Here is a 25,624-nt window from a genome sequence, read left to right as displayed (position 1 = left end):
GGGGAAGAGAGAGGGAGGAGAAAGGGAGAAGGGAAGAGAGGGAGGAGAAAGGGAGTGAGGGGGTCAGGTTTGTTTGTCACTGTCTCTCTCATCTTTATCCAGCTGTGTCTCTCATTCTCAGATCTGTATCTCCATGCCCCTTTGAGCTTCTCTGTCCTATACAGTCCCTACTTGGTCACTACAAATCCACGAGGGTTTTCTTCCGGAGGGAAGCATTCCCAACTCACCCAGCCCGCAGCACTGGGAACCGTATCCGTGTCCCGTCCCTCTGAGAAAAGGGGTCACCCTGCACGTTGGGCCTATTCCCCACGGTGTACAGACCATCGGCCTCCAGCATCTCTTCCGAAACAGAGGGCCGATTCTCACAATGTAGTGACAAACAGAACCAAACTGGTGACCTGATCTTGCACACTATCCCACGCCAACTACTCCCCGATCCACCACTCAACGAGCAGGTTGAGTGTCCTGACGGAGAGACAACCTGAGGGAACATCTGTCCACCCAAATACGGAAGTAAGAAGCAAACCCCTCACGCTGGTAACCGAGGTACCACAATCCCAAGGGTAACTCCACCGTGTCACAGAAACACAGGGTCATAGCACAAGAAGAGAACACTCAGTCCTCGATCCCTCAGCTGTTCCAGTGTCCAGTCCAACTCGTAACGTGAAGCGCTAGGACGGCAGAACTTTGAATTGATTCATTGATTGTGGGATCACTTATCTTTGTCTATTGCGTGCTGTTTGATACACCTGTAATCTTGTTAGCACCTTCAATAAATTGGTGTCTTGTTTTTAGGTAAACTTGGCACTGTTTTGAATAAATACTCTGGCACTGAGTCTGGTGCTGTGGCTCAGAAGGGTGGGTGGGGGGGGGGAAGAGGACTGCGGTGGTGATGGGGATTCCTTGGTTTGAAAGGTAGATGTGAGATTCTGTGGACGTGAAAGAGACACCCGGATGGTACATTGCCTCCCAGGTGCCAGGGTCAGGGGCATCTCGGATCGGGCCCATGACTTCCAAAGAGGAAGTCTTAGTATATATTTGCACCAAAGACATAGATAGGAAAAGGGAGGAGGTCCTGTAGACAGAATTTAGGGAGCTGGGTAGAAAGCTGAAAAGCAGGACCTCTAGGGTAGTAATGTCTGGACTTCTCCCTCTGCCACTGAGGGTAAGAATAGGATGACGGTGCAAGAGCCAGTCGTTTAGATTTCTGGATCATTGGGATCTCTTCTAGGGAAGGTACGACCTGTACAAAAAGGATGGGTTACACCTGAACCCAAGGGGAACCAATAGCCTTGTGTGCAGGTGCGGGATAGATAGATCCCAAAGAAGAAGAAGTATTCTAAAGGCAGGTTGATTCAACCATGGCTGAGAAGGGAGAGAAGGGAAGGGCTGAGAAGAGTAAAAGAGAGGTGAGAGTAGATATTGTATTGCTGGAAAATTATGCTGGAGAGGGGACGAGGAAATAGCAGACAAACTGAATAGTCTTCACTGTGGAAGATGCTGGAAGATTGAAAGTGTTGGGGGCAGAAGTGAATTCGGTTGCTATTACTAGGTGCTTGTGAAGCTGAAAGGACTGAAGGTAGATAAGTCACTTGGAGCAGATGAACTACACCCCTAGGGTTCTGAAAGAGGTGGCTAAAGAGATTGTGTGGTAATGATCTTTAATGACTCACTAGATTCTAGAATGGTTCCAGAGGACAGGAAAATTGCAAATGTCATTTCACTCTTCAAGAAGGGAGAGAGGCAGAAGAAAGGAAACTATAGGCCAGTTACCCTGTCCTCAGTGATTGGGAAGATGTTGGAGCCAATTGCTAAGGATGAAGTTTCAGGTTATTTGGAGGCACATGATAAAATAGGCCAAAGTCAGCATAGTTTCCTTAAGGGAAAATCTTGCCTGACAAATCTGCTGGAATTCTTTGAAGAAATAACAGGCAGGATAAACAAAGGAGAATCGGTTGATGTAGTGTACTTGGATTTTCAGAAGGCCTTTGACAAGGTGCCATGTATGATGCTGCTTAACAAGATAAGAGTCCATGGTATTACAGGAAAGATACTAACATGGGTAGTGCTTTGGCTGATGGGCAGGAGGCAAAGGGCGGGAATAAAGGGAGCCTTTTCTCGCTGTCTGTCAGTGACTAGTGGCGGTCTGCAGGAGTCAGTGTTGGGACTGCTTCATTTTACATTGTGTGTCAATGATTCGGATGACCGAATCGAACACTTTGTGGTCAGGTTTGCGGACAATACGGAGATAGGTGGAGGGCAGGTAGTGTTGAGGAATCGGGGAGGCTGAAGAAGGACTTTGACAGATTGAGAGAATAGGCAAAGAAGTGGCAGATGGAATGCAGTGTTGGGAAGTGTATGTTCGTGCATTTTGGTAGAAGAAATAAAAGTGTAGACTATTTTCTAAATGGAGAGAAAATTCAAAAATCCGAGGTGCAAATGGACTTGGGAATCCTGTGCAAGATCCCTTAAAGATTAATTTGCAGATCAAGCCAGTGGTGAAGAAGGCAAATAGGATGTTAACAAAAAATACAAAAACAAGGATGTAATGCTGAGGCTTTCTAAGGCGCTGGCAAGGCCTGACTTGGAGTATCGTGAGCAGATTTGAGCCCCCTGTCTCAGAAAGGAAGTGTCAGAGGAGGTTCACGAGGAAGATCCTGGGAGTGAATATGAGAAGCATTTGATGGCCGTGGACCTGTACTTGTTGCAGTTTAGAAGGAAGAGTGGGGATCACAATGAGAGCTTTCAAGTGGTGAAAGGCCCAGATAGAATGTATGTGGAGAGGGTGTTTCCTATGGTGGGGCAGTCTAGAACCAGAGGGCACAGCCTCAGAATAGAGGGATGTCCATTTAGGACAGAGATGAGGAGGAATTTCTTTAGCCAGAGGGTGTTGAATCTGTTTAATACATTGCCACAGGTGGTTGTGGAGATCAGGTCATTGGGTATATTTAAGGCAGAGGTCGATAGATTCCTGATTAGTCAGAGTGTGAAAGGTTACGGGAAGATGGCTGGAGAATGGGGTTGATGAAGTGGCAGAGCAGACTCAATGGGCTGAATGGCCTAATTCTGTTCCTGTGATCTAAGTAGAGGAGGAATAATAAAATGGACCCATTTCATTGTATGTTTCAATTTATACAGTGTGAGACAAAGTAACTTAATCTTTAATTTTTTTTGTTTTAATAAATATCATTCAGGCAAAAGAAGAAACTTAAGATGGTACATTTTGCGAGTATGCTTTTGAGATTCCCCCATACAGAGTGGAAAAGGCTAAGATTCAAGAACAACTACCCCTCAACCATAAGTCTCTTGAACAAGGGGTTAACTACACTCACTTGCCCATCCACGGAGATGTTTCCCACATCAGTGGGTACAGTGGGAGACACACTCTGGCCACCCACGTGATGTGTAGTGTGAGATGCCAAAGAGGATTTGTTCCACACTTACCTGCTCGGCGAGTTTCTTCTTGTAGGCATCGAGTTGCTTGAGTGTCTCATAGCCCTGAGTGAATAAACTGGACTGTGCATCCATGAAGGAAATCATCTGAAAGAAATCAGAACAGAGGCATTAAGTATGCAAAAACTACACACAGAAATGCTGGAGAAACTCAGCAGGTCAGGCAGCATCTACGGAAATGAATAAACAGTCGATGTTCTGGGCTGAGACCTTTTTTCAGGACTGAGAAGGAAGGGGGAAGACTCCAAAGTAAAAAGGTAGGGGGAGAGGAAGGATGATAGCTGGAAGGTGATTGGTGAGGCCGGGTGTGTGGGAAAGGTAAAGGGCTGGAGAGGAAGGAATCTAACAGGAGAGGAGAGTGGACCATAGGAGAAAGGGAAGGAGGAAGGGAACAGGGCGAAGAGATAGGAAGGTGAGAAGAAGTAAGAGACCAGACATCCAAAAATATAATGTTATAATGAAATCTAAAGATACCAAAAGCGCATAAGGTGCAATGGGTATGGCCAGTGTTGCCCAATTCATCACTGAGTCAGACTACACAAGTAATTCGGTACTGACCAAGACATCATTTTGTTTACTCTCCCTCTCACTCACTTTGTCCAACATCAAAACATTCCAGAATTTCTGTGCCCCTCTAATTCTGCCCTCTACATCATTCCCAATCCATGAAACTCCTGAATTCCTTCTGGAAATCTACCTGATCCTTTAAGACAGGATGTAGGCCCCAGAGTGAATCAAAGCCACTGAACCAGGTGTTTGGATGAAGACTTGGGTCAGATTGAAAGAGTCAGGGTGTTGGGGCCAGAGGTTCAGCTCAGGGCTCGGCTCTGCGCTCAACTTTGGGTCTGAGGACAGGCTCTCCCTGTGGACTTCAGTTCAGAACGCTATTCACGTGTGTTTATTGCTTGAATGATTTGTTTTCTGTTCTTTGCACGTTGGGTGTTTGACAGTCCTTTTTATGGGTTCTATTGGATTTTTGTTGATGGCTGCCTGTAAGGAGACAGATCTCAAGGTTGTATATAGTGTGTAGGCCTCCGTTAGTCATGATAGACCATGAATTTGCACCTTGGAAAGTTTCCAGGGCGCAAGCCTGGTTGTATGGAAGACCGGCAGTTGCCCAAGCTGCAAGTTTCCCCTCTCCACGCCATTGATGTTGTCCAAGGGAAGGGCACTAGGACCCATACAGCTTGGCACCGGTGTCGTCGCAGAGCAATGTGTGGTTAAGTGCCTTGCTCAAGGACACACACGCAGCCTCAGCCGAGGCTCGAACTAGCGACCTTCAGGTAACAAGACGAGCGCCTTAACCACTTGGCCACATGCCAACTCAAGTTTGTATATAGTATACAAATTTTAATGAAAGTACTTTGAACTTTTAAGCAGCCATTTATAAATCTAGTATTGGTAACCTGCCCTAATGTCATCTTTAAATGAGTCCCAGTTAACTATTTTGACAGCCTGAAGGTGAAGTGTGTTGGAACGTTGTTGTCTTGTTAAGGGTGTTATGTAAACAGAAGTTTTTTATGTAAGGATAGACAACTGGGAAATCGGTTGGACTTACTCTGAGTCTCCTGACTAGAATGCAGTTCAGAAAGAATTCCCAGATTCAGAATTGTTGATCACATGTACATGGAGACATACAGTTTGGGTTAACAACCAGCGCACACTATGGATGAGCTGGGGGCAGCCTGCAACGTTGCCACACATTCTGACGCCAGCACAGCGTGTCCACAAAGTTCAGCAGGACAACACAGAACAAGTTCATTTCCTCCCACCCGTCCTCTCCAGTCTCCACTGGACTCACAGACACACAGACATCGGCCTCTGACCACCCAGTGGACTCACTCACCCAAAACTATTTGCTGGCCCCTTTTGGGACGTGTGTAACGAACAAGGGTGGGATTGGCCAGCCACTAATTTGCAGGCACACCTAGCCCGAGGTTGTCTGTTCTCCTACAGGAGAGGGGTGCACCTTGGAGCAGCCTGTGCTGTGTACAGGGCCAAGGACCGCAAAGCTCAACCAGGCACTGACATATTAACCCAAAGCTCAGGGACACATTGAGAGGGAGAAGGGGGAATGTCAAAAGTTTACTCACAAAATGTAGTATCTCATTCTTCTTCTTTGCTTGAATGACATTGATCTAAAACAAGTAAAAATTAAATAAGAAACATTAGGTTTATTTTCCATATAAACATTTTTTCATGGTGTGTGTGTGTGTGTGTGTGTGTGGGGGGGGGATGGGATTTGATGTTTCTCTTTGTTTTGTGACTGTCTGTGGGGAAGATGAATTTCAAGATTGTACACTTACATACTTTAGTAATAAATGTACTTTGAATCTTTGAGAAATGTCGTTTGTGTCAATGGCCAAGGCAGTCGGAGGACGTGCTGGGGGCAGCCCGCTAGTGTCAGCGTGCAACAGAGCATGCCCCTGGTTTATTAACCCTATCTAACCCAGACGTCTTTGTAAAGCGGATCACCCACAGCAACCCCTCACCGCCATGGGGAGAATGAACAGACTCCTTACTGACAGTAGCGGGAGTTGAACCCCTGTTGCTGTTGCTGTAAAGCGCTGCACTACCGTTCCAGGTCAAAGAATTCAGAAACATGTATTGATGGGCAAAGCTCAACTTGGGCCCGGGTACAGGTTAAAACTCCCTCTTTGTCAGAGTGACAGAACGGCTCAATCAGAATAAAGCTCTCCCTATACTACCAGGACATGGGTTAGACACAGAGCAAAGTTTCCACATACTCTCTGGGACAGTATGGGTGTTTTAAAGAATAAAGTTACCTCTTCACTATCCTGCCAAATCTTTGTATTTCTTCCATGGAGTGACATTATGTCCCTGTTCCTACAGCCAGGAGTAAGTGAATAGGCAGCTAATTGTCCTTTAGACAATAACACCTTAGGGCATAGGAGCAGAATTAGGCCATTCAGCCCACTGAGTCTGTTCCACCATTTCATCATGGCTGATTTATTATCCCTCTCAACTCCAGTCTTCTGCCTTCTTCACATTACCTTTGACTCCCTGACTAATCAGGAATCTCTCACACTCCGCTTTAAGTACACTCAATGACTTGGCCTCCACAGCCATCTGTGGCAATGAATTCCATAGATTCACCACCCCTCTGGCTGAAGCAATCCCTCCTCATCCCTCTGTTCTGAGGAGGTGCCCTCAGGTCCTAGACACCCCACCGTAGGAAACATCCCCTCCACCTCTACTCTATCCGGGGCTTTCAATATTCTATGCGATCCCCTCCTCATTCTTCTGAACTCCAGAGAGTACAGGCCCAGAGCCGTCAAATGCTCCTCATACCTCAACCCTCAATTCCTGTGACATTCTTATAGAGTTCCTCTCACCTTTCCAATGCCAGCAATCCTTTCTCAGAACTTTGTCAGCAGCTCTTTGTAATATTCCCGACCAATTTCAGATGACTGAAGAAAGTGACTGGGTGGAAAGAAAGAGAAACTATTTTCTCTGGCCAGTGTTGGGAATGGCAGCAGGAAGTACCCTCTGGAATAACCTCCTGCACTGCAGGTGGGGGGCGTGGGGCGTGGGGCGGGGAATGAGTCAGCTGGATTCTTGTGGGGACACATCAATTGTAAGGAAAGGATTGTGGATCCCAATCAGCTATGGCAAATGAGGGGGATCTCATTGAAACCTACCGAATATTGAAAAGCTCAGATAGAGTGTTTGTGGAGAGGATGTTTCCAATAGTGGGGGAGTCTACGGCCATATGGCACAGTAGCCGAATAGGACGTCCCTTTAGAACAGAGATGGGGAGGGATTTCTTTAGCCCGAGGGTGGTGAATCTGTGGAATTCATTGCCACAGATGGCTGTGGAGGCCAACTCATTGGGTATATTTAAAGTGGAGGTTGACAGGGTCTTGATCATAAAGGTGTCAAAGGTTAAAGAGAGAAGGCAGGAGAGTGGGGTTGAAAGGGAAAATAAATCAGACTTGATGGTCTAATTCTGCTCCTGCGTCTTATGGTAAAAGAATAGGCTTGAGGAGCTAAGTGGGTCAAGGACTATATGGGGGGGGGGGGGGGGGGTAAGCTCATACCTGGAGCACGTAATCCAGCGACACGTGGCGGAATGCCCTGCGAGTAGCCAGGAGGGCGCTGGTGACTTCATCCACCTCGTGCTGCTTCTTGGGAGTTGCCTGCGCGTTCCTGTTCAACGCGTTCTCCAGGTCCTCGCTGCTTTTATCGAAATGCTTCTTCGTGTCCTTAAACTTCCTCACGTCCCTGCGGCAGGGAGAAAGGGGAAAACCTTTACTCCTAAACAGGAAAATCGGCCTCAGGTTTAACATCACTGGCATCTGCTGTGAAATTTATTGTTTTGCAGCAGCAGAACATTGTAATACATAACAATAAATAAAACTATAAATCACCATAACAAGTACTGTTCATTCATTAGCTCGTTTGTTACCTGCTGTGTTGCATGACGTGGGTGATCATGGTCTCATGACCATGATTGTTCTTGGCAAATTTTTCTACAGAAGTGGTTTGCCATTGCCTTCTTCTGGACAGTCTCTTTACAAAATGGGTGACCCCAGCCATTATCAATACTCTTCAGAGATTGTCTGCCTGGCGTCAGTGGTCACATAACCAGGGCTTGTGATCTGCACCGGCTGCTCGTATGACCATCCACCAGCTGCTCCCGTGGCTTCACGTGACCCTGATCGGGGGCTAAGCAGGTGCTACACCTCGCCCAAGGGTGACCTGCAGACTAGCAGTAGTGACATATCTCCACCCTTCACACAGGGATGTACTGTACATATAAAAATAAATTAAATAAGTGTTACAAAATGAGAAAATACAGTGAAGTAGTGTCCGTGGGAAAAATTGCCAATTCAGAAATCTGATGGCAGGGAGGAAGAAGCAGTTTCTGAAAAATCAGAATAGCCTTCAGCCTTCTGTATCATCTCCTGGATGAGGAGAGGGCTTGTCCCTGGTGATGGGGAGGGGTCCTTAATGACAGAAGCCCCCTGTCTGAAGCATCGCCTTTTGAAGGTGTCCTCGAGGCTAGTGCCCCCGATGGAGCTGGCTGAGTTTCCAATTCACTTAACGAGGCTCTGTGACTAGGCTGACACAGTGTGCAGTGGTTGGCAAAACACTTTTGCTCTCGGCAATGAGCTTGTAGGTTCTCCCCGTGACAGCGTGGGTTTATTCCATGTCCTCCCACACTCCGAAGACATGCAGGTTAGATCTGTAAGTTGTGGGCACGCTATGTTGGCTCCAGAAGTGTGGCGACACTTGAGGGTTCCACCCAGCACACGTTGGTCGTTGACACAAGTGATGAATTTCAATGCTTGAGTGGTGTCACAAGAACAACCTCGCACTCAACATCAACAAGACCAAGGAATTGATCATGGACTTCAGGAAGGGGAATTCTCTACCAAAGGAGGTGCAAGACACTCCTTCCCTTCACTAGTCTGCAGGTTACCCTGGGCAAGGTGTAGCACCTGCTTTGCCCTGATCAGGGTCACGTAAAGCCAAGGGAGCAGGTGGTGGATGGTTGTACGAGCGGCTGGTGCAGATCACAAGTCCTGGTTACGTGACCACTGACGCCAGGCAGACAATCTCTGAAGAGTATTGATAATGGCTGGGGTCACCTGTCTGGTAAAGACACTGCCCAGAAGGCAACGACAGACCACTTCTGTAGAAAAACTTGCCGAGAGCAATCGTGGCTGTGGCAAGAGCGCGATCCCTTACATTATATGATGTTGTTGAGATGGGTTCAGGAGAGGACTGGTATAAAAGTGGGTGGTTAATGGTCACTGCAATGGCCTGTTTACACATTTCACAACATAGGCCGGTGATATTAAACCTGACTGTTTCTTTTCAAATTGAGATACAGTTCGGAATAGGCCCTCCCGGCCCTTTGAGCCACACCGCCCAGTGATCACCCGATTTAATCCGAGCCTAATCACGGGACAATTTACAATGACCAATTAACCTACCAACCAGTATGTCTTTGGATTGTGGGAGGGAACTGGAGCACCTGGAGGAAACCCACTGCTGAAAAATTTGCCAATTTGCCAAGAACAATCACTCATGTCATACGACATGGCTCATACTGAACAACGAGTACAGTGTAGTACTGTGCCGAAGTCTTAGGTATCCTAGCGACATAGGACTGTCCCCAGTACAGTACAGAGGAGAGCATGGTAACTGGCTGCATCACCGACTGGCCAATCCACTGGATCATAAGAGGCTTCAGACGACTGAATTCTCAGCCAGTTTTCCTCCATACCATCGAGGATGTCTTCAAAAGGTGACGCCTCCGGGAGTTGGATTCATCATTAAGGACCCTCATCATCCAGGATATGTGCTCCTCTCACTGGGCAGGAGGACAGGAGTCTGAAGATCCACACTCAGTGTTTTAGGAACAGCCTCGTCCCCTCTGCCATCAGATTTCTGAACGGATATTGAACTCATGAACACTACCTCACTATTTCCTCTTTGCACCGTTCATTTATTAAAAAAAATTGTAACTTATAGTAATTTGCAATGTCTGCACTGAATTGCTGCCACAAAACAAAAAAATTCACAACTAATGTCAGTGGCAATACTGATTCTGATTATCTGATCTCGTGCACCAATCTCTTTTATGACTCGTTATCAAATTCCCGCTGGAAATTCAAATGTACTACCATCTATATGCACTCTGTTAGATCCTTAAAGAACTCTAGAAGGTTTGCTGAATGGGACTTTCATAAATTCATGGTGATTCTGTTTGCATACATCCAGGGGGATGACAGGTTCTTCCCCGCTCCAGCATCTTGCTAACAAAAAATGCTAAGCTACCTGGTCTGTGGATTCCTGCTTTTGATTACCCTCCTAGAACAAGGAAGTAGAATTTGTGGTTTTCCAATTAGCTTCCCAGAACTCGGTGATTTTCGAAAAATTTTAACCAATGGTTCTGCAATCTCTGTAGCTATTTCCCTCTGTAGCCTTCAGGTTGGAAACTACAGAGGCAGCTTCCAATCTGACAGCACGAACTTCAATTTCTCTAACACAGTAATCTTCCTCCTCTCTCTTCTCTCTTTTTCCCTTCCCCACTCTGGCACCTCTCTCACCCTTTCTCTTCTCCTCACCTGCATATCACCTCACCCTGGTTCCTCTTTTCCTTCCCTTTCTCCCATGGTCCACTCTCCTCTCCTATTAGATCCCTCCTTCTTCAGCCCTTTACCTTTTCCACCTACCACCTCTCAGCTTCTTACTTTGTTCCCACCCACCTGTCTTCACTTATCACCTTCTCGTTTGTACTTCTCTCCTGCCTCCCCCCACCTTTTTATTCTGGCATCTTCCCCTTCCCTTTCCAGTCCCAAGGAACGGTCTTGGCCTGAAATGTAGATTGTTTATTCATTTCCATAGATGCTGCCTGACCTGTTGTGTTCCACCAGCATTTTGTGTATGTTTCCCTCAACACCATGGTCCCATTCATCAAATCCAAGTGACTTGTCTGCGTTTGGTTTCATTAGTTTTCCCCTTAATGTTTGCATTGATTGGATTCAGGTGACTTGTCTGTCTTTACTCCATTAGGTTTTCCAGTACTTTGTAATGTGTCATGTAACACCATGGTCCTCAGAAACGCTGTCTAATTTTTACTGTGTACTGTACCAGCAGTTATGGTCGAAATGACAATAAAAGTGATTTGACTTGACTTATAAAACCAGAAGATATAGGAGCTGAATTAGGCCATTTGGCACATTGAGTCTGCTCTACCATTTCATCACGTCTGATCCATTTCTTTCTCAGCCCCAGTCTCCTGCCTTCTCCCTGTATCTCCTCATGCCCTGACTAATCAAGAATCTATCAACCTCGGCCTTAACTAAACCCAGTGACTTGGCCTCCACAGCCGTCTGTGGCAATGAATTGCACAGATTTACACCATTCTGGCTAAAAAAAATTCTTCCTAATCTCTGTTTTAAATGGATGTTCATGTATTCTGAGGCTGTGTCCTCTGGTCTTAGACTCTCCCATCATAGGAAATTTCATCTTCACATCCACTTTATCGAGACCTTTCAACATTCGATACACTTCAAAGAGATCCCCCCTCATTCTTCTGAATTCCAGTGAGTACAGGCCCAGAGCCATCAAACTCTCCTCATATGATAATCCTTTCATTCCCAGAATCATTTTTGTAAACCTCCTCTGAACCCTCTCCAATGTCAGCACATCCTTCCTTTGATAAGGGGCCCAAAACTGCTTGCAATACTCCAAATGAGGCCTCGCAAGTTCTTTGTAAAGCCTTAGGAATTGGTACAAGTTCTTTCATTCCAATTGAAATTAACTTCCCTGCTGCCTTTGGTATATTTGCAGTGCCTTTCACTGTGAAGGCAGATGCAAAAGTGGCTTAAATTAAACCATCTTCTATTTCCTTGTTTTCCATTGTGACGGTGGGCACTGCCGTGGAATCCGGGGGTGCTTGCGGGTACACAGCTGGAAAAGGTCAGGCACCAAGTGTTGCCATACTTCCAGCACCATAATAGCAAGCCCACAATGCACTAACCCTAAACTGTACATCTTTAGAAAGTGGGAGAAAACTGGAGCATCTGGAGGAAACCCACACAGTTACAGGGAGAATGTACAAACTCCTCACAGAGAGTGGTGGGAATTGAACCCAGATTGTGATCGCTGGCACCGTAAAGCATTACGCTAACCGTGATATTTCCATCACCCCCAATCACCCCACGCTTAATTCTTCTGTTTTATAAATTGTTGTTCTGATTTTATTCTCTTGGCCAATTTTCTCCCCCTGTGTTAGCATTCTATTCTCTCATTGCTGCTTCCTAAAGAATTTAAAGCCCTCTGGTGTGGAAGTATATTCAAAACTTTGAGATTTTTATATATTTAATTTTGTAATGTGACAAAAATGGAACCTGTAAAATCCCAGAGTGCTTTGCTATGTGCTGAGTGTGTAAATGATAGGGGGCATGTAATGTCCTTGATCATTGTTCATTGTGTAACTAAGGGGAGGTTGGTCTACTGCTGGCCTTGGGAAGTGCAGAGGAGCTGGCCTGCAGAACAGATCATAGCCAAAGCGTAGCCTGAAAACTTCTATACAAAAAGCAACTTTGTGAGCTGTAAATCAGAATCAGCCTCCATCCATGTAAACCTAATAGATCAAATATTTTATTTCTGTATTGCTATGTACCAGCTAAGATTGTAGCACTGAACTGTGGGCAGAGACTTGTGGCCTGCTCCAAGCTCTGTGCTGGAGGGCTCCGTGAGGTTTACTCGGCTCTGCGCTGAACTGTGGTGGAGACTGTGGCCTGCTCTGGGCTCGGTGCCTGAGCTCCGCAAAGTTTACTTGGCTCTGCACGGAACAAAGGTGGAGGCTGTGGCCTGCTCTGGGCTCGGTGCCTGAGCTCCGCAAAGTTTACTTGGCTCTGCACGGAACAAAGGTGGAGGCTGTGGCCTGCTCCAGGCTTCATAACATTTCCTCGGCTTCACGTCTATGGACTCACTATTGTTCTGAATGCTACTTGCTTATTTTTATGGTTTGGATGATTTATTTTCTCCCTGTACATTGGGGTGTTTGAGGGTCTTTTTTATGGGTTCTTTTGGGTTTTTTTGTTTTGCCTGTAAGCAGACAAATCTCAAGGTTGTATAATTTATACATACTTTGAACTATACCAAATTACAAGTGGTATTGCTAGTGTAAGTGCAAGCACGTTTTTTTCACTGAGGTTGGGCGGAGCTACAACTCAGGGGAACCTGAAGAGAAACTTCTTCACCCAGAGGCTGGTGTGAGTGTGGAATGAGATGCCCGAGGAAGTCGTGGGTGTGGGTTTGATTTCAACATTTAAGAGCAGCAGGGATAGGTATATATAGCAGAGGTATGGAGGGCTATAGCGCAGGTGCAGGATAACATTTTGGCACAGGCTAGATGGGCCAGAGGGGCAGGGGTAGAAGAAATAAATGTGCAGACTATTTTCTAAATAGGGAGAAAATCAAAAAATCCAAATAAAAACGCAAGGGGTCTTGGGAGTCCTTGTGCAGAACCACCTAAAGGTTAATTTGTAGGTTGAGTCAGTGGTGAGGAAGGCAAATACAATGTTAGCATTCACTTCAAGAAATCTAGAATATAAGAGCAGGGATGTGATGCTGAGACTTTATAAGGTACTGGTGAGGCCTCACCTTGAGTATTGTGAACAGTTTTGGGTTCCTCCTCTAAGGAAAGATGTGCTGGCATTGGAGAGGGTCCAGAGGAGGTTCACAAGGATGATTCTGGGAATGAAAGGGTTATCATACGAGGAACATTTGATGGCTCTGGGCCTGTACTGACTGGAATTTAGGAGGATGGTGGGGGGATCTCACTGAAACCTTTTGGGTGTTGAAAGGCCTAGACAGAGTAGATGTGGAGAGGATGTTTCCCATGGTGGGGGGAGTCTAGGACCAGAGGGCACAGATAGAGTGGATGTGGAGAGGATGTTTCCCATGGTGGGGGGAGTCTAGGACCAGAGGGCACAGCCTCAGATAGAAGGGGCATCCATTTAAAACAGAGATGCAGAGACATTTCTTTAGTAAGAGGGGGGTGAAGTTGTGGCATTTGTTACCACAGGCAGCTGTGGAGGTCAGGTCATTGGGTGTACTGATAGGTTCTTGATTAGCCAGAACATCACGTGGGGAAAGGCTGGGGAGTGGAGCTGAGGAGGTGATAAAAAGATCAGCCATGATTGAATGGAGGAGCAGACTTGATGGGCCAAGTAGCCTAATTCTGCTCCTATGTCTTACGATATTATGTGTTGTATTGTTCCAAGACTATGATTCTTAGATGGCAGTACACTCAGGCACAGTGGCTACTCTGGGTCCAATCAAAAGTGTATTTGTTCATCCTCTATGTCTCTTTTTGTCAGGAACGGGGCCGGATGGACCCAAACACAGGACGCAGGCACTGAAATACTAGGGGGAGGACAGGATGGGGATGCCATGGCATTTAGGGTAGAGCTGGGGTTCAGGTAGATAGAGTGTCAGACAGGCAGAGCGGAGCGGGCTCCCGGTGTTCGAGTTCAGGTAGACAGACTCCTGGGGTTCAGGCAGGCAGGTAGACAGGTCCCCGGGGGTTCAGTCAGGCAGGTAGACAGGTCCCCGGGGTTCAGGCAGGCAGGCAGACAGGTCTAGGTGGCTAGATAAACTGGCGGAGAGCCCTCCCTGGGTGAGCCGCATATGTCCTGGGTGGGGCTGCCTCCCAGGCGGAAACACCGGAGGCCTGGGCAAGACACAGACCCCTAGGCGGGTGTGGGGCACAATCCCAGGGTTTGGGCGGAAGAGGAGGGCTGGGCAGCGGCAGACCGGCCGGGCCTGCCTGATGGAGGCAAGGGATAGGAACGGGCAGAACCACCACCAGGCCGCGGCAGGTCGGCCGGACCTGCCCGACGGAGGCAAGGGATAGGAACGGGCAGAACCTCCGCCGGGCCGCGGCAGGTCGGCCAGACCCACCCGACGGAGGCAAGCGGTAGGAATTGGCATAGGTCTAGGGTGACCAACACAACAGCCATGATAGCAGGAAAATCGGGAAAGGCCGGCAGACAGCGCCACCGCGCGAACAAAACAAACGAGCGGAGAAGCGGGACCAGCGCACGGGAAGAAAGGTGGGGGAGAGGACCAACCTGGCAGTACTGGTACGGGGCAGAGAAGCATGATGAGGAGTGTATCTGAGCCCAGGCAGGATAACAGAATGCAGAGAAGAGTTCGGAGCCGGCGGAGAAACAGAAAACAGAACAAAATGACCACCCGCCTGGTCCCAGTCTCAAGGCCCCTTATAAACACCTGCAGCTCAATGAGTCACAGGTGTGCCTCTTTGAGCCAGGAGGGTCCTAACTGGTTCATGGGTGACGGGAGGGATAACTGCAGGACCCGGAGTCCGGAGCCCTCGGACACTTTTATGATCTGAAATCCCTGCTGGATATTCAGAACATCAAGTACTGTAGGATTATCCCATCAGTGAGTTGCCCAATAGAGAAGGAATGGAGCTGGATTTTCTGCATACTATTTGTTGAGTTATTGCCTGGACCTGTTGCGTACCATTGTGCTGAGAAGGTGTGCCATCCAAAAAACAAGGTGCAAGTGATTGCCTTGGACATTTTTATTGTGATCACAAGACCCTGTTGGACATTGGCAATGTAGAAGACTGGTTCATTAGACTGTGGGGGAGCTGCATTCCCTCGCTTATTGCATGGACAAGGCTCTCACTCCTCTGAGTCACCTGTTACAATCACTAGTGAAGGTGATGCCTGAGCTCACTGTATGACACTGGATTTTATACTGGATTGGGGACTGGCCCCTTTCATCAATGCAGCTCTCTGGTGCTTACTCAGTGCTGCTCTCCAGTGCTCGCTCGGTGCTGCTTTCCAGTGCTCGCTCGGTGCTGCTCTCCAGGGCTCAGTGCTGCTCTCCAGTGCTCGCTCAGTGCAGCTCTCCAATGCTCGCTCGGTGCTGCTCTCCAGTGCTCGCTCAGTGCAGCTCTCCAGTGCTCGCTCGGTGCTGCTCTCCAGTGCTCGCTCGGTGCTGCTCTCCAATGCTCGCTCGGTGCTGCTTTCCAATGCTCGCTCGGTGCTGCTCTCCAGGGCTCGGTGCTGCTTTCCAATGCTCGCTCGGTGCTGCTCTCCAATGCTCGCTCGGTGCTGCTTTCCAGTGCTTGCTCGGTGCTGCTCTCCAATGCTCGCTCGGTGCTGCTCTCCAATGCTCGCTCGGTGCTGCTTTCCAATGCTCGCTCGGTGCTGCTTTCCAGTGCTCGCTCGGTGCTGATTTCCAGTTCTCGCTCGGTGCTGCTCTCCAATGCTTGCTCGATGCTGCTCTCCAGGGCTCAGTGCTGCTTTCCAATGCTCGCTCGGTGCTGCTCTCCAGTGCTCGCTCGATGCTGCTCTCCAGTGCTCGCTCGGTGCTGCTCTCCAGTGCTCGCTCGATGCTGCTCTCCAGTGCTCGCTCGGTGCTGCTCTCCAGTGCTTGCTCAGTGCTGCTCTCCAGTGCTCGCTTGGTGCTGCTCTCCAGTGCTCGCTTGGTGCTGCTTTCCAATGCTCGCTCGGTGCTGCTCTCCAGTGCTCGCTCGATGCTGCTTTCCAGTGCTCGCTTGGTGCTGCTCTCCAGTGCTCGCTCGGTGCTGCTCTCCAGTGCTTGCTCAGTGCTGCTCTCCAGTGCTCGCTTGGTGCTGCTCTCCAGTGCTCGCTCGGTGCTGCTCTCCAGTGCTTGCTCAGTGCTGCTCTCCAGTGCTCGCTTGGTGCTGCTCTCCAGTGCTCGCTCGGTGCTGCTCTCCAGTGCTTGCTCAGTGCTGCTCTCCAGTGCTCGCTTGGTGCTGCTCTCCAGTGCTCGCTCGGTGCTGCTCTCCAGTGCTTGCTCAGTGCTGCTCTCCAGTGCTCGCTTGGTGCTGCTCTCCAGTGCTCGCTTGGTGCTGCTCTCCAGTGCTCGCTCGGTGCTGCTTTCCAATGCTCGCTCGGTGCTGCTCTCCAGTGTTTGCTCAGTGCTGCTTTCCAATGCTCGCTCAGTGCTGCTTTCCAGTGCTCGCTCGGTGCTGCTCTCCAATGCTTGCTCGGTGCTGCACTCCAGTGCTCGCTCGGTGCTGCTCTCCAGTGCTTGCTCGGTGCTGCACTCCAGTGCTCGCTCGGTGCTGCTCTCCAGTGCTTGCTCGGTGCTGCTCTCCAGGGCTCAGTGCTGCTTTCCAATGCTCGCTCGGTGCTGCTCTCCAGGGCTCAGTGCTGCTTTCCAGTGCTCGCTCGATGCTGCTCTCCAGTGCTTGCTCGGTGCTGCTCTCCAATGCTCGCTCGGTGCTGCTTTCCAGTGCTCGCTCGGTGCTGCTCTCCAATGCTCGCTCGATGCTGCTCTCCAGGGCTCAGTGCTGCTCTCCAGTGCTCGGTGCTGCTCTCCAGGGCTCAGTGCTGCTCTCCAGTGCTTGCTCGGTGCTGCTTTCCAATGCTCGCTCGGTGCTGCTGTCCAGTGTTTGCTCAGTGCTGCTCTCCAGGGCTCAGTGCTGCTTTCCAATGCTCGCTCGATGTTGCTTTCCAATGCTCGCTCGGTGCTGCTCTCCAGGGCTCAGTGCTGCTTTCCAATGCTCGCTCGATGCTGCTTTCCAGTGCTCGCTCGGTGCTGCTCTCCAGTGCTTACTCAGTGCTGCTCTCCAGTGCTCGCTTGGTGCTGCTCTCCAGTGCTCGCTTGGTGCTGCTCTCCAGTGCTCGCTCGGTGCTGCTTTCCAATGCTCGCTCTGTGCTGCTTTCCAATGCTCGCTCTGTGCTGCTTTCCAATGCTCGCTCGGTGCTGCTCTCCAGTGCTCGCTCAGTGCTGCTCTCCAATGCTCGCTCGATGCTGCTCTCCAGGGCTCTGTGCTGCTTTCCAATGCTCGCTCGGTGCTGCTCTCCAATGCTCGCTCGGTGCTGCTCTCCAATGCTCGCTCGGTGCTGCTCTCCAGTGCTTGCTCGGTGCTGCTCTCCAGGGCTCAGTGCTGCTTTCCAATGCTCGCTCGGTGCTGCTCTCCAATGCTTGCTCGGTGCTGCTCTCCAGGGCTCAGTGCTGCTTTCCAATGCTCGCTCGGTGCTGCTCTCCAGGGCTCAGTGCTGCTTTCCAATGCTCGCTCAGTGCTGCTTTCCAGTGCTCGCTCGGTGCTGCTCTCCAATGCTTGCTCGGTGCTGCTCTCCAGTGCTCGCTCGGTGCTGCTCTCCAGTGCTTGCTCGGTGCTGCTCTCCAGGGCTCAGTGCTGCTTTCCAATGCTCGCTCGGTGCTGCTCTCCAGGGCTCAGTGCTGCTTTCCAGTGCTCGCTCGGTGCTGCTCTCCAGTGCTTGCTCGGTGCTGCTCTCCAATGCTCGCTCAGTGCTGCTTTCCAATGCTTGCTCGGTGCTGCTTTCCAGTGCTTGCTCGGTGCTGCTTTCCAATGCTCGCTCGGTGCTGCTCTCCAGTGCTTGCTCGGTGCTGCTCTCCAGGGCTCAGTGCTGCTTTCCAATGCTCAGTGCTGCTTTCCAGTGCTCGCTCGGTGCTGCTCTCCAGTGCTTGCTCGGTGCTGCTCTCCAGTGCTCGCTTGGTGCTGCTCTCCAGTGCTCGCTCGGTGCTGCTTTCCAATGCTCGCTCGGTGCTGCTCTCCAGTGCTTGCTCGGTGCTGCTCTCCAATGCTCGCTCGGTGCTGCTTTCCAATGCTCGCTCTGTGCTGCTTTCCAATGCTCGCTCGGTGCTGCTTTCCAGTGCTCGCTCGGTGCTGCTTTCCAGTGCTCGCTCGGTGCTGCTCTCCAGTGCTCGCTCAGTGCTGCTTTCCAGTGCTCGCTCGGTGCTGCTTTCCAGTGCTCGCTCGGTGCTGCTTTCCAGTGCTCGCTTGGTGCTGCTCTCCAGTGCTCGCTCGGTGCTGCTCTCCAGTGCTTGCTCAGTGCTGCTCTCCAGTGCTCGCTCGGTGCTGCTCTCCAGTGCTCGCTCGGTGCTGCTCTCCAGTATTCGCTTGGTGCTGCTCTTCAGTGTTCGCTCAGGGGAAGGACAAGCTGGACCAGGAAAACTTAGGGATTTGGGCTATATGTTTTCTTTTCTCTTTGTGACTCTATGTTTTACTGAAACCATAACCATTTGTGCTGTGTGTTGCTGCTATATGTTTTGCTCCTTGGCCCTAGAGGTACACAGTTTTGTTTGGCTGTATTCATGTATGGTGGAATGATAATTAAACTTGAACTCGCTGCTATTATTGCAGTAAGATGCTTGCTTGTATACTATTTATACAGATCAAATCATTCCGCAGTGCACATAGCTGAAATAAAGCAATAACAATGCAGGGTGAAGTGTAACAACTACTACAAGTTCAAGATCATAACAAGGTAGATTGTGAGGGCAAGAATCGATCTTACTATACAAGAGATCCATTCAAGAGTCTGATAACAGCGGGGTAGAAGATGTCCTTGAGACTGAATCCACCAGGCAACACTTACAGGCCATTAACATAGAACATAGCACAGGAACAGGCCATTCGGCCTGCAATGTTGTGCTGAACTAATTAATTAGTCACCTGCTAACTGATGTCCAGTTTGGGATTTGCCAGGCCTGTTCAACCCCAGACCCTCATCACGTTTTAATCCAGGACTTGATGGGATATGGGGGGGGGGGGGGGGAGGCAGGAGATTGGCCTGAGAGGAACTGGATCAGCCAAGATGAAATGGTAGAGCAGAATCGGTGGCCTGATTCTGCTCCTATATTTTATGAATTTATGGTAAAATGGTAAACTGAATCTCAGGGTTGTATATAGTGACACATACGTACTTTGATAATAAATTGAAGTTTGATTTAAAGCTGGTATTTGTTGGAACAGCAGCTAACAGGTTACACAGGGGGCAGCCACCGCCTCCCTTTGGTGTGAGGTTCAGCCACAAACAAAATCAGTTCTGGTGAGCCATCCCCCAATCCTCCTGATGGTCACAGTCTGTAAACCACAAGATTAGGCTGCTCTGACCTGCGACCGGTCAACAACATCAACAGCAGTAAAGTATGTGGGAAAACTGACACCTACAGATTACACACCATCTTGTTCTGGAAATATAATGACATCATTGTTGAGCGTCAATACAGGAATCCCATCACATGGTGTTTTGGCAACAACCTTTCCCTCGATGTCACCAAAGATGCTGGTGATTGACTTCAGGAAGAAGGGTGGTGCACATTCTCCTGTGTCGGGGATGAGAGGGGCGAGGGTTTCAAGTTCTTCAGAGTGAACATCACCAATCACCTGCCCTAGTCCAACCTCGTGTATATCACAGTCAAGAGGGCTCACCAAAGTCTCTATTCTTCCTCAGGAGACGAAAGACTGTCCCTATCAACCCTTATCAATTTTTACTAATAACCATGGAAGACATTCTGTCCGGATGCATGAAGGCTCAGCATGGCAACTGCTCTGACCCAGGCTGCAAGAAACTAGGCAGCACCGTAGTGTAGTGGTTAGCACAATGCTGTACAGCACCAGTAACCCGAGTTCAGTTCCTGCTGCTGGCTGTACCTTCTCCTCGTGACCGCGCGTGCTTCCTCCCACAGTCCAAAGATGTACCAGTTGGTAGGTTAATTGGTCATTGTAAATTGTCTTATAATTAGGGTAGGGTTGCTGGGCAGCGCAGCTCAAAGGGCCGAAAGGCTATATTGTCAGTCAATCAATCAATCAATAGACAAGTAGATAGATCAATAGATAAATAGATCAATCAATAGATAGACAAATAAATAGATCGATCAATAGATAGACAAATAAATAGATCAATCAATAGAAAGATAAATAAATAGATCACTCAATAGACAGATAGATAAATAAATAGATCGATCAATAGACAGGTAAATAAATAAATAGATCACTCAATAGAAAGATAGATATGGACACAGCTCAGTACATCACAGAAACCAGTCTCCTCTCCATGGACTCTGTCTACACTTCGCGCTGCCTCAGAAAAGCCGCCAACAGAATCAAAGACCCTTACCTCCCTGGACATTCTCTCTACACCACCCCATCAATCGGGTAGATGATACAAAAGCCTGAAAGCACCTCCCACCAGGCTCAAGGACAGCTCCTATCCCAGTGGTAGCAGACTCCTGAATGGACCTTGTGTATGGTAAGATGCACCCTTGGCCTCACGATCTACCTCATTATGATCTTGCACTATATCGTTTACCTACACTGCACTCTCTCTGCAGCTGTCACGCTTTATTCTGCATTCTTGTCCAAGCTCAGTGCCCTGTGTAATGATCTGATCTGATGCAAGACAAGCTTCTCACTGTATCACAGTGCATGTGACCAAAACCAAAACCAAAACCATGGTACGAGGGGACCATCTAGACAATGTGGGCAGCTGCAGTTTCACGAGCATCTTCTCAATGGTAGTTAGGGGTGGACAACATACACTCCGTGGTCACTTACATCCTGTACCTAATAACATGGACAGTGACTGCATCTTCCTGGTCTTCTGCTGCTGTAGCCCATCCATTTCAATGTTCAATGTGTTGTGTGTTCAGAGATGCTCCTCTGGACATCACTGCTGTAATGTGTGGTTATTTGAGCTATTGTTGCCTTCTTGTCAGCTCGAACCAGTCTGGCCATTCTCCTCTGACCTCTCTCATTAATGAGGCCTTTTCACCCACAGAGCTGCTGCTAAGAGAATGGTTTTTGTTTTTCACACCATTCTCTGTAAAGTCTAGAGACCGTTGTACATGAAAGTCCCAGGAGATCAGCAGTTTACCAGATTCTCAAACCACCCCATCTGGCACCAATGGTCATAGTCACTGGGATCACATCTCTTCCCCCATTCTGATGTTTGTGGCTGAACAACAACTGAATCTCTTGACTGTCTGAATGTCTTTATGCATTGAGCTGCTGATTAGCAGGTGAGCAGGTGTATCTAATAAAGTGGATGCTGAGTGTAAGTCCTGACCAAAAATGTCAGCAGAAACTTTCTGACCTCAGAAATGGGTGAGTGACATGTGAATACAGATGAAGACAGAAGCACAGAGAAAGTGATTGATTCAGAAGTACAATAGAACACAGAACATAAAATGGTACAGCCCTTCGGCCCACAATCTCGTGCTGACTTTTTAACCTACCGGGATGTTATGTTGAAATTGTACTAACCATTGGTGATGCCTAATCTGGAGTATTGTGGGCAGTTTTGGCCACCTACCTACAGGAGAGATGTAAATAAGGTTGAAAGAATGCAGAGAAAATTTACAAGTATGTTGCTGGGACTGGATACAATGAAAGGCTGAATAGGTTAGGATTTTATTCAGTAGAAGACTGAGGAGAGATCTGAAAGAGGTGTACAAAATTATGAGGGGTATAGACAGGGTAAATGCAAGCAGGCTTTTTCCACTGAGTTTGGGTGGGACTACAACCAGAGGTCATGGATTAAGGGTGAAAGGTGAAAGGTTTAAGAGGAACATGAGGGGAAACTTCTTCACTCAGAGGGTGGTGAGAGTGTGGGATGAGCTGCCAGCACAAATGGTGCATGTGAGTTCGATTTCAACATTTAAGAGAAGTTTGGATCAGTATGTGGATGGTAGGGGTGTTGAGGGCTTTGGTCGATGGGAGTAGTCAGTTTAAATGGCTCATCATGGACTAGATGGGCCAAAGAGTGTGCCTCTGTGTGTGCTTCTATGACTCTAAGAGCAATCTGACCCTTCCCTCCTAAGTAGCCCATTTTTCTATCATGAAGTCAAGAGTTAATTAGTGTGCACCAATGCTACAAAGAACATTCTCTGGGGCTGAGGACACTCAGGGTCAGTGAGCATAGACTGAAAGTGGAACAGTAAAGCAGGGTACAGGCCTTTAGCTGACCTCTTCACCTACCCCAAGAGCAACCGAACCCTTCCCTCCCGCAACCATATGCTTACCGAAGAGTGTCGTAAATGTCCCTAATGTATCTGCCCCTCAGCGCGTGCCATTCCACGCACCTGCCACTCGCTGTGCAAAACACCTAACCGTGTATCCGTATACACAGACTCCGATGTACATTGGGAGACAGAGTTGCACCGACAGTATTTGAACAGGACATCACCTGTACCGACACAATACTCACTCCTTGATGAAGTTATATAGATGTTGCTTGACTGACTTCTGGGTCACATCGATGAGCGTCTGTAACACACAAGAGGCGGAGTTAGACAAAGCACGCTGCGGTGAGGCAGAAGCTTGAATCTCTGCGATTCAACACAGGAGATAGAAGCTGACCATTCATTCCCTTAGCCACTCAACCATTCAGTAACATCACAATCTCTGCACCAGGCTCTCACGTTAACCTCATATCCCACAATTCCCTTAGCATCCCAGTTTCTGCTCTTCTACGTGTAGCCCCTTCACCTGAGCTTGTAAGGAAACTTGGCTCGTTACCCGGCTCTGCCAACAGCCATGTGACTCAGTGGCGAGAAGGCCACCTTTCATAAACAATGCACATCTAGGGTCGGAATGATTTGGGGTTCAGCCAAACAGGAGCGTTGTGAGGTTCCGATTAAAGAAAGCCTGATTTGAGAGAATGCTTTGTAAATACTGCTCATACACAGTTATCAGTCGGCAAGAAATAACAGATTGTACACCACGTCAAATTATAAAGAAAGTAAAATTACAAATTTCAGCTTTATCAAACAGTTAGTAGGAAAGTGAAAAGAAAAAAAAAATATATTAAAAGACCCAATCCAGTTAAGCCAGTCCAGATGTGCACGTCCAGTTGGAGCTCAAGCTGGAGATGTCTTTACTGACACGCTGGACCCAGCATACTGCATTCTGAACTTAGCTTGAGATCGGGCTCTCTCTCAGGAATATTGGTCCTTACTCCATGGAGACATTCACCTGCACAAAGCACCGTGCAACAGGGCCGCTCCTTCCCGTGGCATTCTCAGCCATCTTCCCTCCTATCCTCTCCACCAAAACACCCGAGAACCAGACTAGGGTCCGTCACCAGTCTCTCTCCGCCCCGCCTTCTCCAGAACTTACTCCTGATCCCACCGTCCTGATTGGCTGACACAACATTCCTAAGCTGAACAACATGGCATATTATCTCTAGCCGAAACTAAAACATTCTACCAACTGGACAAACTGCTTTTGCAAAAAGCTGCTGAAGTGAAATACATAGAGCATAGCAGTAGAAATCTCAACCAGGGCGTTTCATACGGATGGATTCACCATTCTTGTTGACAGAACTTTGAACAGTTCTAATGTACTTTGTTTAACAGCCCTCTGGATAGCCCAGGATTCTATCTGCAACATTATACAACCTTGAGAAGCCCTCAGCCCCGCACAAATACTCACCGTCTGGTACTCAATCATATCATTCAAACTGGAGGAAAACTTTTCCAGGCACCCCTGTGTGAACAAAGAGTCACAGCTGTAAAGAAATGCCATCCAGGACTCCCACCATCTTCCCACTGCTGCCATTGGGCAGGAGGTACAGGAGCTTCATAACTCTCACCACCAGGTCCAGGAACAGTTATTAACCTGCAACCGTCAGGCTCCTGAACCAGCGTGGACAACTTCACTCACATCAACACTGAACTGATCCCATAAACTATGGATTTGCTTTCAAGGACTCTACAACTCAAGTTCTCAAATTTATTTATTATTCATGTATTTATTTGTTATCATTATTTGATTTTATCTTTATATTGGCACAGTTTGTCTTCCTATGCACATTGGCCCATCTTTCTTTTGTGTGGATTTCATTGATTTTATTGTATTTTTATGTTCTACTGTGAAAGCCTATGTACTTTGATAATAAATTTACTTTGAACTTTCAAATGCTAATAATGAGCGATGAGGTGTGGTAGTTTCTCTATCTCCACCGAGTAGTTGCTGCTGACCCATCAGATACGGTCAGCAGTGGTTAGATTATTGAAGTGTTGCCCCTCTCACTCCTTAGGGGCAAGTATGGAGGGGCAGGTCAGTGGTTAGATTATTGAAGTGTTGCCCCTCTCACCGGCAAGTATGGAGGGGCAGGTCAGTGGTTAAATTATTGAAGTACTGCCCCTCTCACCCCTTAGGGGCAAGGATGGAGGGGCAGGTCAGTGGTTAGATAATTGAAGTACTGCCTCTCCCACCCCTTAGGGGCAAGTATGGAGGGACAGGTCAGAGGTTAGATGATTGAAGTACTACCCCTCCCACCCCTTAGGGGCAAGTAGGAAAGGTGTGGTCAATGGTTAGATTACTGAAGTTAGTCTGAGCTCCCCACGTGAATGAATTACCTGCAGAGGCTCTCTCACTGTAAGGGTGAGGCAGGGGAGAGGGGCCTGGCACCCTCAGGAAGAGAGAGGATATCGTGTGCTGTAGCCTCTGAAACACTGAGGGAGACTAGTTCTCTGAAACCTCCACAAAAGAAGGGTTAAACTCATTGCCACTCAGACTACAGGCAGGAGTTCCCAGCCTGGGATCCACCAACCCCTCGGTTAATGGTAAGGCTCCATGGCAGGTTGGGAACCTCTAATTCAGAGATGACAAGAAAATGGGATTAGTCCAGTGGTGGAGCTGAGAGGCCAGCAATGGAGAATTCCAACCCTACATTTAGTCACCTCCTCAGGAGTTACATGGGGAACGATCTATGCTTTCTTCGACTGCACTTGTCCCTTGCACCCTGCCCTGTCTTCATTATCTGATGAAGGACACTGTGAGCCCAAAGTCTGAACCCAAAGAGAATTTCAAGTGAGTAGCTGAGTCACAATATCAGGCAGAAAATACTGACAATGGGAGAGG

The 25,624-nt window shown here is 48.4% G+C and overlaps 1 protein-coding gene across 1 annotated transcript in view; it reads right to left on the bottom strand.

Annotated features, from left to right (window-relative positions):
- Positions 1–223: 223 nt before the first annotated feature.
- acap2b (ArfGAP with coiled-coil, ankyrin repeat and PH domains 2b) overlaps positions 224–25,624 on the bottom strand; it is a 74,496-nt gene continuing 49,095 nt past the window's right edge. The window contains exons 4-9 of the mRNA XM_073050037.1: positions 24,191–24,244; positions 22,965–23,023; positions 7,515–7,698; positions 5,547–5,591; positions 3,445–3,540; positions 224–361 (exon numbers count right to left, since the gene is read on the bottom strand). Of these exons, the coding sequence (XP_072906138.1) occupies positions 224–361; positions 3,445–3,540; positions 5,547–5,591; positions 7,515–7,698; positions 22,965–23,023; positions 24,191–24,244 (576 nt within the window). The remainder of the gene's footprint in view (positions 362–3,444; positions 3,541–5,546; positions 5,592–7,514; positions 7,699–22,964; positions 23,024–24,190; positions 24,245–25,624) is intronic.

Source organism: Hemitrygon akajei, chromosome 6, assembly GCF_048418815.1.
Source record: "Hemitrygon akajei chromosome 6, sHemAka1.3, whole genome shotgun sequence".
In the NCBI taxonomy this organism is placed as follows: domain Eukaryota; kingdom Metazoa; phylum Chordata; class Chondrichthyes; order Myliobatiformes; family Dasyatidae; genus Hemitrygon; species Hemitrygon akajei.
Note: the sequence above shows the minus strand (reverse complement) of the source record. Positions and strands in the feature narration are given on the sequence as shown.